A 12,439-nucleotide genomic window follows, 5' to 3' on the forward strand; every position below is an offset into this window, starting at 1 on the left:
GAAGAAATGTACAGGAGTATGTACATGCATTATTGTCTCAATGGTTTTGGGGAACTCCTGGAGCTCCAGAAACCCATCCTTGGACACTATGGCGATGAAGAGAGACTAATGATCAAGTTTAAAAGGGAAGTACACTGACCAGATATCCTATTAAAACCAGACTACTCTGGTGGGTGGAGGAGAGGGCAGATTCGGGGAAGGCTGAGGCTGGGCACGGAGGGTGGGGAATAAGCGCACTGCAGGGGAAGTGAAAGGGCAGGCCTGGCGCACGCCAAGGGGACACCTGGTGGAAAAATCAAGACTGCTTCAAGCCTTTTCATTTTCCATTTCCTTCTTAGGCCAGACCTGCGTGAGAAAGTAAAAAGCTCTATCAGCTGCTTTTTTTGTCCACTTAAACTTTCTAGGCATTAGAGGGGGCCTCCCCTCTTCAGACGACAGACAGCCTTGGGACCTGAGGCCCTTTTGCTGTAAATGAACAAAGGGAAATAGTTTCTTGCCACTGCGTTTCCACACAGCTCTCAGGGCTCTTGGAGCTGGCTGCTCTATCCTTCCTGGACTCCACAACCAGAAACACTTTTGAGCCTGTTTCATCTTTAAACTGCTGCCAAGGTAAACCTCACAAGAGTTCCTCTCAGCACACCCACTCTCTGCTAACACAGATTCCTTCCAGAGGTATTTTTCTCATCTTTCATTCCTTTTAAGGCAATTCTTTCCTCTCACACCCTGTGGCATTACATGGTTTACTTCGTGGCCATCTGAGTTTCCAAACCAGTGTTTTTGTCTGAAAGACTCCCATGCACCTACATGTGCAGCTTATGTGAAGTTTTAATGGGACACAAGTCCCCAACTCTGCCTCTGCTCCACCAGCCTTGGTCAGGCCCCCGCCTTTGGGCACAGGTGCCAGCAATGCACTTGGCCCTTAGAGATGCTGCCATCTGGCAGCCTCCCACATCCACCACACAAGCCCTTGCTCTCGTGAGCAGCCCCCAAGTCTTGCCACAGACCTGGCACCTCACCTGGTGTGAGCCGTCAGATGCCCTCCTTGTGCCCTGGCCAGCACTGGCCCCACAGGCACTCCTAACACACAGAGCAGCCTCTGAGGCATCTATTATTCTCAGGCCCTAGACTGATGCTTCCAGTCTCCATTCACACTAGTGCTATTTGGATTTTGAGTTCTTCATGTCTCTGTAAAACTTTTTTGGGAGTTTGAAGGAGCTTATGGCGATTGCCTTTTGATGGTTTCAAGTACCTGCAGGTGGGACTTGGTGACGGTAGGCGCCCACTTCATGGCCTCCTGCAGGATCATCCCACAGCGTGCAGCGAAGTCCTTCACAATGCTCTGGAAGAGGGTGAAGCTGCTTCTCAACAACCCGAGGTTGGTTCATCTGAGCTGCCGTAGTGACTGTCATGGGCTGAACTGTGTCTCCCCAAATCCCTATGCTGCGCCTTAACTGGTACCAGTACCTCAGAGTGGAACTCATTTGGAGACAGGGCTTTAAAGAGGTGATTCAATTAAAAGGCTGATAGGGTAGGTCCTGATCCAATCTGGCCAGTATCCTTCCTTACGTGTGTGGAGAGGAAATCTGGACACACAGAAATACTGGGGCAGGGAGGAGGGTGTGCACAGAGGGAAGAACATGCAAAGACACAGGGAGAAGGCTGCCATTCACAAGCCAAGGAGAGAGGTCTCCACAGAAACCAGCTCTGCCAACGCTTTGATTTTACACTTCGGCCCTCAGAACTGTAAGACAATCAATGTCTGTCAAGACCTTTCAAGCTGCCCAGTCTGTTGTCTTTTGCTACAGAAGCCCAAGAGACTAGCACAGCCACTAAGTTTGAACCTCAAGGCCCCTGGGGCCAGGAAGCCCACACACACTATGATCTGTATGTAATTCCTGCACAAGGTTTGTGGCAGAATCTACAAGAATAACATGTCACAGGGACACTGTGCAACTTGTGTCCTGGGTCTGGGACTGGATGGAAGGGCAGGCTCTGCGTGGCAAAATCCTCTTTGGTGCCACACCATTCTGTGGGAAACTCCCCATTGACAGCTGGTCTGGCAGGGAGGTCCAGAGGTAGGACATGACTCAGCCCAGGCTGAAGGAGCTGTGAGCTGAGTTGCAGTCTTGCCACAGTGAGGGCTCTGAGACCGAGTTGGGGAGAGGAGAGACCCAGTACATCCTCCTCTTTTGGAGTGATTTATTCTGCCAGTTTCCCCATTGGATAGCACAAGTCAAAGGCATGATCCCCTATTACCACAATAACAAAATGTCAGTGCACCTCAGAGAAGTGAAGTCCACCTGAAAATCATGCTTGTGCGACGCAGACTCAAGAGGCTATAAACTGGCTGGTAGCTGAAGACCTCTTTGGCAGCTAAACCGAGAACACAGCTGAGTCAACATGGCTGAGGTGGGAGAGCTGGGCTTGGAAGACAGAGCGACCTGGGGGCAGCCGGCTCCCCTTGCACATGGTGGGGCCTGGCAATGGCTTGGTCTCCTCAGTGGGGGACGGGGCCAGCACCACCCACACCTCGAATTGCTGGGGACTGGGTGAGCTCATGCAGGTTGACCATCTCGTGGACATACTCAGGGAACTGTGGTAAAGATGGCCCTTAGTGCAGGGGATCGTGTCGGGCCTACCTCACGGGCTTCGTACGTGTCAGGAACCGTGATCCGGTAGGGGGCGTCGGGGATGTCATAGTAAGGCTGATCCTTGTGAATATCCTGCAAGCACAGCAAGACTCCCTCTTCCAAACTGCCTTCCCCAAGTTGCCACTAGCAACCACATGGGCCACCCCTACCCACCACCTGTCTGTCTGTGACAGGCCTCCATACTTGATGCAACTTACTGCAAAACACCAGGTGGATTTGGGCCCCCTCACCCCCAACTCGACACCTGTAGCATTAATTATGTTCAGGCTTATTGTCAGAGAAGCATGCCACAACACAGGGCGGACAGGGCCGGCGGGGTAGTGGTAGAGCAAGTGGTGTTTGGGCCCTAGGTCTCCTGGGGATACTCACAGCGCTCAGTGACAGAGACAGGGTCTGCAGGATGTCCAGCATGGTCTTCAGCACAGTCCCGCTCCAGAGCAAGTGGGGAAACCTGCACCAAGAGCCGGCTCTCAGGACCAAGAGCCAAACCTCCAAGGAAGGTCTGCTTCTAGGAGCCCCCTCAGCTGCCAGCCCGAGCTCATATCTGCTTCAGGCCAGCTGAAGGAGGAGGTCGGGAGGCCTTTGCAGCAGGATGCCTGGCCTCCTCAGGCTCACTGCAGTAAGGTGAGCAACGCCTGGTCAGAAAGGCTCCCCAGGCCCCTGCCAGCCCCACTTCTTAGGGCCAGACACGTCCCAAGTGACCTGCTATAAACCTGACACCAACTGCCTTGGTTATGCACTGGCCAGGACACCCCTCACTTCCCAAAGCAATCCTCTTGGTTTCTGACCAGGGTTCTCCATTATTTCTCACATAATGGAGAAAACAACAGTATCTACCTGACACCCTGGGGTAAGACAGGCCATGGGCTCCGATGGCCCCAGGGCTGAAGGAGAGGTGTCTCTGCACAGCTGTGACCCACCAGTGGCCCACTGCTCAGGAAGCCCAGCTCAGACACACGCCACGTGTGTGCTGGACTCGTTCTCGTGACCCCTGGCTGGCTCCTGACCACCTTTGGTGGCGCTGCTGCCTGGACCAGGCACACAGTATCTGCAACAGGCTCCAGAACCACTGGATACCTCTGGGGAGCTGCAGGCAGCCTCCATGTGGGTGTTTTGCTGCCTCTGGCCTTCTCACCTTGGAGAAGCCGGCCCAGCCCACCTGTGAGAGTTCTCATCAGTGTGGGGACATGTCCCAACAGGGTCTGTTTTGGCTCCCAGAACGAAGAGCGTACAGCACAGAAGGGTCTGTGTGGGCTTTTGTTCCTGAGAAGCCCAAAGATACTGATTCTACCAGGGGACCTCTGGCTGGGCCCTGGGCTAGAAGATGGTGCACCAGGTCATGCCAGAGTGGGTGGGACTGAGAGACACAGGGATGTGGCACCCAGCAAATGTGCTGTAAGTAACATCGATAGCTCAGAATGAACAGAAGTTTCTGCACCAAAATTCAGACTCTGCAGGAAACTCACGGACATTGCACGGAGGCTGCATCACCCTTAGGAGTTTTCGTTCTGACTCAATTTTTTCCTAGATTAATAATATAAGGATGATTTTTCCCAGCATTTGAAATCACAGAAGTTTATACACATACACACAAAACATTAGCAGGAAAATGAGCTTACTTATCCACCAGACCAGACAGATACTTGTCTGCCACCCTCCTTATCCTCTTGTGGATGTGGTTGAAGTTCACCAACAGGAACTGAGCGTGCCGCTCCAGCTCCTCCTCGTTCTCCTTGGTCTTGGCCTAGAGATGCAAAAGAAACAGGTACCGCAGTGCCCCAGATGCCTCCAGCAGACAGACACACATTCATGCTGGAGAGGCTTACTTTATCCGCCATCATGTTCAGGAAGGCATCGAATACTTTGTCCGCGACTGCAATCACACACTGCATCATCCCTGAAACGAGAAGGTTTCCACAGATAAGGTGCAGCAACAGAGAGAGAATCCTAGCAACTTTCAATCATTTTCTTTTGAAATGATTTTAGACTTACAGAGAGTGGCAAAGACAGCACAGAGCTCCCATATACCCTTCACCTAGCTTCCCTGGATTTTAACATCTGCAGTAACCAGGCTGATGTGTCAAAACTGAGTCAGATATTGATATAATCCTATTACCTAAACTTCAGACTTCGTCTGGATTTCCCAGGTCTCCCACACATGCCTCGCTTCTGTTCCAGCATCCGACCAAGGACACCAGGTGGCATTTAATCTCTGTGTCTCCTACTCCCGTCCAATATGTGGTGACTCCTCAGTCTGTCAATGTCTTTTGTGACTCTGACACTTTTGAAGAACAGTTATTTTGTTGAATGTCCCCTAATTTAGGTTTGTCTGATGCTTGCCCATGATAAGACTAGGGTTACAGGATTTGAGGGAGAACTCCATAGAGTGGATGTGCCCTTTCTTTTTTTCTTTCTCTTTTTTTTGAGATTGAATCTCGTTCTGTTGCCCAGACTGGAGTGCGGTGGCGCGATCTTGGCTCACTGCAACCTCCGCCTCCTGGGTTCACGCCATTCTCCTGCCTCAGACTCCTGAGCAGCTGAGACTACAGGTGCCCACCACCACGCCCGGCTAATTTTTTGTATTTTCAGTAGAGATGGGGTTTCACCACATTGGCCAGGATGGTCTTGATCTCCTGACATCGTGATCCGCCCGCCTCGGCCTCCCAAAGTGCTGGGATTACAGGCGTGAGCCACCGTGTCCGGCCTGGATGTGCTCTTTCTGCATCACGTAAGTGGTATGTGATAACAGTATCTCTTATTACTGGTGAAGCTAACCTTGACCACTTGGTTTGAGTTACCGTTTTTCCCTTTTTCTATTTTTTTTGAGACAGGGTCTCACTTTGTTGCCCAGTCTGGAGTGAAATGGTGAGATCATAGCTCAGCTGCAACCTTGATCTCCCAGGCTCAAGGGATCCTCCCACCTCAGCCTCCCTGGTGGCTGGGATTACAGATGTACAACACGATGCTCAGCTAATTGATTATTTTTTGTAGAGACTGGGAGTCTCACTATGTAGCCCAGGCTGGTCTTGAACTCCTGGGTCAAGCAATCCTTCTGCCTCGGCCTCCTAAAGTGCTAGGATTACAGGCGTGAGCCACTATGCCCAGTCCCCTTTCTCTATTCTTTAGAAGCAAGTCACTAAGGACAGCCCACACTCAGAGCCAAGGAATTAAATGCTACCTCCTGAAGGAAATTTGTGAATGAGAATTACAGCCACCACAGCGATTGATATTTTGGGGAAGATACTTTGAAGTTATGCAGAGATCATGTCTTTTAAGATTTTGCCCCTTCACTTTGGCATCCATGAGTGAATTCTGCCTGCAGTAGTTACTGTGGTTGTCATAGGAATTTTCTATTTCCCTCATTCTTTCTACTTTTTAAAAAATGTTGGCCAGGCATGGTGGCTCACGCCCATAATCCCAGCACTTTGAGAGGCCAAGGTGGGTGGATCACGAGGTCAGGAGTTCGAGACCAGCCTGGCCAACATGGTGAAACCCCATCTTTACTAAAAATACAAAAATTAGCCAGGCATGGTAGCGCGCCACTGTAATCCCAGCTACTCGGGAGGCTGAGGCAGGAGAATCGCTTGACCCCAGGAGACAGAGGTTGCAGTGAGCTGAGATCATGCCACTGCACTCCAGCCTGGGTGACAGAGCAAGACTCCGTCTCAAACAAAACAAAAATTTATTTTTTAGGGACAGGGTATCGCTTTGTTGCCTAGGCTGGTCTTGAACTCCTGGGCTCAAGCAATCCTCCTGCCTTGGCCTCCCAAAATGCTAGGATTACAGGCATGAGCCACTGTGCCCAGCCTCTTCTATTTTTATTAATAGTAACTGGAATTCTGTAAGGAAGGTTCAGCCTTTTTCCCCATTTTTTATTTATTCGGTAGTCTAATCATTACAGAACCGTGGATGTTTATTCGTTGGGTTATAATCCAATACCATTTATTCTATTCACGTCATTCCAGCTTTGGCCACTCGGAGCTCTTTCAGGTTGGCTCCTGTGTCATTCGGACAGGCCCCATGTCTTGTCTTTTCTTCTTCTTTCTTGCCGTATCCTTACTTTCTGGTGTAACAAGGTGCCCCAGGCTCATCCTGTACAGGCCTCCCTAGAATCAACCATTTCTCCATGGAGCCCTGGTTCCTTTTATTGGAGAATACTATTTAGAAACCAAGATCTGAGCACCGGATATGCTCATTGTTACAGAGGTGCCAAGTAGGCTGTAAAAGGCAACAGAATGGGCTGGGCACAGTGGCTCATGCCTGTAATCCCAGCACTTTGGGAGGCTGAGGCGGGTGGATCACTTGAGGTCAGGAGTTTGAGACCAGCCTGGCCAACATGGTGAAACCCCGTCTCTACTAAAAATACAAAAATTAGCTGGGCACGGTGGTGCACACCTGTTAATTCCAGCTACTTGGGAGGCTGGGGCACGAGAATCACTTGAGCCTGGGAGGTAGAGGTTGCAGGGAGCTGAGATTGTGCCACTGCACTCTAGGCTGGGTGACAGAGCGACACACTGTCACATAAAAAAAAAAAAGAAAAGAAAAAGAAAAAAAGCAACAGAACACAGTGATCATCACAGTGCAGATGAAGAAACTGTAATAAAATGCCAATTCACACTCCATAATGCTGTTTCTCTATCCAGTGTTTTTAATTTGCATGACTACATGCCGGGTCTGCCCTCTGCCTCCAGGCAGAGAGACAAGGCAGGTGCTATCAGCTTGGCACCTCACACCCAGCATGAAGCCTGAGACATAAAGAGGCCTTTCGTAGCTATCTGTTATGAGGGTAAGCCGGACCACAGCAATTTGAAAAGTTATCAGTGTGACCTGGACAGATGCTCAAGGGTAGTGAGAGGCTGCTTTCTTAAGAGGCTGGGTTGGGTGGGTGAAATCTTATTTTGGGCCATGTGTTTAGTATAATAGTTGTTTTTTTTTTTTTAATTTTTTGAGACGGAGTTTCGCTCGTCGCCCAGGCTGGAGTGCAGTGGCGCGATCTCAGCTCACTGCAACCTCCGACAGGCTGCATTCCCAGATTCAAGCAATTCTCCTGTCCCAGCCTCCCGAGTAGGTGGGATTACAGGCATGCGCCACCATGCAGGGCTAATTTTGTATTTTCAGTAGAGATGGGGTTTCTCCGTGTTGGTCAGGCTGGTCTCAAACTCCTGACCTCAAGTGATCCACCCGCCTTGGCCTCCCAAAGTGCTGGGATTACAGGCGTGAGCCACCACACCTGGCCTAGTATAATAGTTTTTTCATATAGTTCTTTGGAAACTGAAACTGTAAATTCCTGATAATCAGATAGTCATCAGATGCCAATCAATGTCATGTAGTAGCATCTAAGGAGATTAAAAAAAAATTTTTTTTTGAGATGTAGTCTTGCTCTGTTGCCCAGGCTGGAGCGCAGTGGTGTGATCTTGGCTCACTCCAACCTCTGCCTCCCAGGTTCAAGTGATTCTCCTGCCTCAGCTTCCCAAGTAGCTGGGATTACAGTCACCTGCCACCACACCCAGCTAATTTTTGTATTTTTAGTAGAGATGGGTTTCATCATGTTGGCCAGGCTGGTCTCAAACTCCTGACCTCAAGTGATCCACCCACCTCGGCTCCCAAAGTGCTGAGATTACAGGTGTGAGCTACCACACCCGGCCCTAAGGTAAGTAAGATTTTTACTTTAAAAAGGCCACTCTCCTCTTAACCCCTTAGTTTAGCTCTGGATTACTGGTGAACTGACTCACAGGATGGTGGGCAGGTGAGCAGCAGGCTCCTGCCCTCACGTTCCTGTGCAGCTGAGAACATAACAGAGGCTCATCTTATACCTGCAGAGAGGAGGCAGAAGTCTCCACTTTAGTGGGGCTGCTAGATATTTCATATACCCTCTCCTCCTGGTAGGTTCTGAAAATTCAAGAATAATATATGTCTCCAAAGACATTTCCTTCTTATCTTTCATGTTTTAGAGGAAAAATATAAGAGGGATATACACTCAATAGCTGTACATTTACTGGCTAAGTGCCACGCTCAGAACAAAAATAATCAGTTTGAAACCATGTGGAAGAGTACAATGTACTGCAAAAATGAAAATCGCTTTATTTTGAATTAAGGTGAGGAGGAACAATCAGTCCTCCGGAACAATTTAACGTCCTCTGATGTCACAGGAACAGAAAAACAGAGCTCAGAGAGAAGGGCGAATGAGACATCTCACTTCAGAAAGGGATCTGATTCGGTTTATGAATATTCTCTAGAAGGCTGGCAAAATCTGCTAGGTTCTCCTTCCTTTTTTTTTTTTGAGATGGAGTTTCACTCTGTCTCCCAGGCTGGAGTGTGTGGTGTGATCTCAGCTCACTGCAACCTCTGCCTCCCAGGTTCAAGTGATTCTCCTGCCTTGGCCTCCCAAGTAGCCAGGACTACAGGCACACGCCACTGCACCTGGCTAATTTTTGTATTTTTAGTAGAGATGGGGTTTCACCATGTTGGCCAGGCTGGTCTCAAACTCCTGACATCAAGTGATCCACCCACTTCAGCCTCCCAGAGTGCTGGGATTACAGGCGTGAGCTACCGCACCCAGCCTTTTTCTTCCTTTTTTTGTCTCCTCAGGTCTTGTCTGAATAATGTGCTAGGTGCTTAATTCTTCTAGAGGCTGGCAGTTTCAATTTTGTTGTTGCTTAGTCTCTCTCCTAGGACCAGAGAATCGCAGGGTGGGCCAATTGTCTAGCACAAGCTTTTCCAATCCGCAGTCCACACACAGCCCAGGACGGCTTTGAATGTGGCCCAACACAAATTTGTAAACTTAAACATTATGAGATTCTGGGCCGGGCGCCTGTAATCCCTGCACTTTGGGAGGCCGAGGCGGGCGGATCACGAGGTCAGGAGATCGAGACCATTCTGGCTAACACAGTGAAACCCCGTCTCTACTAAAAATACAAAAAATTAGCCAGGCGTGGTGGGCGCCTGTAGTCCCAGCTACTTGGGAGGCTGAGGCAGAAGAATGGCATGAACCTGGGAGGCGGAGCTTGCAGTGAGCTGAGATCGTTCCACTGCACTCCAGCTTGGGCAACAGAGCAAGACTCTGTCTCAAAAAAAAAAAAAAAAAATCATGAGATTCTGTGTCTTAAATGTCTTAAAATATTATAAGATTTTTTGTGTGTGATTTTTCTTTCTTTTCTTTTTTTTTTTTTTTTTTTGCTCATTAGCTATCGTTAGTGTTAGTATGTTTTATGTGTGGCCCAAGACAATTCTTTTTCTTCCAATGTGGCTCAAGGAAGCCAAAAAATTGGACAGCCCTGGTCTAGCACAAAACTTAGCACAAAATCTGCTGCTACATGGACAAATGCAAGGTGGACGGATGAGGGGAACAGATCAATGAACAGTTCAGCCAGAGCTTGACAGCATCTCTCTTATAGCCCCAAGTGGTCCTGGGGCATGTGTGTGAGACTCTCTGAATGTGGCCCCCACCCCGCCCTGTGTCTACATCCCCTCTGGAAGAGGCTTCTCTGTAGAAACTGCCTGCCTGCACCTCCCATCCCTGGCCTCAAATGGGCTCCTTGCTCACTCCAATCCCCTCCTTACTGCCAGAAAGGGGAGCTTCCAGAACCCTCACAGTCTTTCCTTGCCAACTCCACCAGCTCCCAGCTGCAAAAATAAATTCATGCACCTGACTTCCTGACTGTTGTACAGCAGTGTGAAGTGCTCCACAAAGGACTTACTAGAAGAGTCTTACCTGAAGCAGTATCTCAGAGCCCCTGGGGCATTTTTTTGTTTGTTTGTTTTTTAAGAGACAGGGTCTTGCTCCGTCACCTAGGCTGGAGTGCAGTGGTGCGATCCTGGCTCACTCCAACCTTGAACTGGGCTCAAGGGATCCCCCTGCCTCAGCCCCCAGACTAGCTAGGACGACAGGCATGTTCCACCATGCCCAGCTAATTATATTTTTTGTACAGATGGGGTATTGCTATGTAGCCCAGGCTGGTCTTAAACTCCTGGCCTCAAGTAATCCACTTGGGTTGGCCTCCCAAAGTATTGGGATTACAGGCGTAAGCCACTGCACCTGGCCTGGGGTGATTTTTAAAAAACATCTCTTGAAGCATTGATTTTTCTTTTTCTTTTCTTTTCTTTTTTTTTTTTTTTTTTTTTTTTTTGAGACAGAGTCTCTCTGTCACCCAGGATGGAGTGCTGAGGCACAATCTCAGCTCACCTCAACCTCCGTCTCCCAGGTTCAAGCAATTCTCCTGCCTCAGCCTCCCGAGCAGCTGGGACTACAGGCGTGCACCACCACGCTCGGCTTATTTATTTATTTTTGAGACAGAGTCTCACTCTGTCACCCAGGCTGGAGTTCAGTTGCGTGACCTCCACTCACTGCAAGCTCCACCTCCCGGGTTCATGCCATTCTCCTGTCTCAGCCTCCCAAGTAGCTGGGACTACAGGCACAGGCCACCACGCCCGGCTAATTTTTTGTATTTTTAGTAGAGACAGGGTTTCACCGTGTTAGCCAGGATGGTCTTGATCTCTTGACCTTGTGATCCACCTGCCTCGGCCTCTCAAAGTGCTGGGATTACAAGCGTGAGCCACCGCACCCAGCCAATTTTTTTATTTTTAGTAGAGATGGGGTTTCACCATGTTGGCCAGGCTGGTCTCAAACTCCTGACCTCAGGTGATCTACCTGCCTCAGCTTCCCAAAGTGCTGGGATTACAGCTGTGAGCCACTGTGCCCAGCCTGATTTTTCAACAAAAGAAAAAATGGTACAAGAAGTATCGGAAATAATTTCTCCATAAGCAAGAACAAGTTGATAGATTCACCAACCTATCAAAGGCTTCTGGTGCGGAAAGGACTACACACTGTTAGTTGTACTTCATTAATACTAAATTTGTCAATCTCAAGAATTTATCAATAAGCATGCCTCAAAGAATTTATTCATACAGTTAATCAAAATTTGTGGATTCTCCCCAATTCCCTTGCATATTTAAACATGATTTCATCATAATTACAAAAATTATCAAATTATTCTAAGCATTTAATTAAAACTTAGGTCTAACATTTCAGCATATTTAAAATTTTTGATTTTAAACACCTTATAAATCAGACTTCTTAGTGCCCTTACACTAAAACTGGCCAAAAAGTGCTTATACGCAGCATTTAACTTTTTCCTTTGTTGTCTCTATTTTAATATCTTTTTATTGGCTAAATACATTTTTGTAAAACTAATATTAGCCTTTTGCAATTTAAAAAAATTAAGGTATAATTTGCATATAATAAAATCCACAGCTCTTATGTGCTCAATTCCATGACTTAACAACTGTACACACTCACGGGACCACTACCCAAACAATCTAGAGGACACTTCCATCAATCCAGAGGGTCTCCTGGTAACCTTCCCAGTTTCCATCTCTCCTTTTTATTCTTATCTTAGCTTTGTCTTCATAGGGTTTTGATAATTGTAACATTTTTATGCCTTCCTACAGTTTCCACCATTTCTCTGTCTTCCTAGGAGGTGGTCTCCTGGGCTAGGGCTGGTAACAGCTGAGGCCCTCTGTGCACTCAGGGTCTGATGACAAGTTGCATCTGGAATGCAAGTGGCATGATCATAGCTCACTGTAATCTTGAACTCCTGGGCTCAAGCGATCCTCCCACTCAGCCTCCCAAGTAACTTGGGACTACAGGCACAAACTACTGTGTTTCCTGCTCCTGACGTTTAAAAACCATGACTGCTCTCTGGCAACAGCAAGTTGGTGCAGGTCCATCAGTGCCCATCCGAGGAGCCCTGGTCCCTCTAGATGAGTGCTGGGGCACACTTGAGCATAGA

The 12,439-nt window shown here is 48.5% G+C and overlaps 1 protein-coding gene across 6 annotated transcripts in view; it reads right to left on the bottom strand.

Annotated features, from left to right (window-relative positions):
• PI4KA (phosphatidylinositol 4-kinase alpha) overlaps positions 1 to 12,439 on the bottom strand; it is a 151,023-nt gene that overhangs the window by 40,863 nt on the left and 97,721 nt on the right. For all 6 annotated transcript variants that reach the window (XM_034948745.4, XM_034948743.4, XM_034948744.3 and 3 more), the window contains 5 exons: positions 4,478 to 4,548; positions 4,271 to 4,395; positions 3,021 to 3,102; positions 2,640 to 2,723; positions 1,250 to 1,339 (listed from right to left, as the gene is read on the bottom strand). In XM_034948745.4, the coding sequence (XP_034804636.2) occupies positions 1,250 to 1,339; positions 2,640 to 2,723; positions 3,021 to 3,102; positions 4,271 to 4,395; positions 4,478 to 4,548 (452 nt within the window). The remainder of the gene's footprint in view (positions 1 to 1,249; positions 1,340 to 2,639; positions 2,724 to 3,020; positions 3,103 to 4,270; positions 4,396 to 4,477; positions 4,549 to 12,439) is intronic.

This window comes from Pan paniscus, chromosome 23 (assembly GCF_029289425.2).
Source record: "Pan paniscus chromosome 23, NHGRI_mPanPan1-v2.0_pri, whole genome shotgun sequence".
Taxonomy (NCBI): Eukaryota; Metazoa; Chordata; class Mammalia; order Primates; family Hominidae; genus Pan; species Pan paniscus.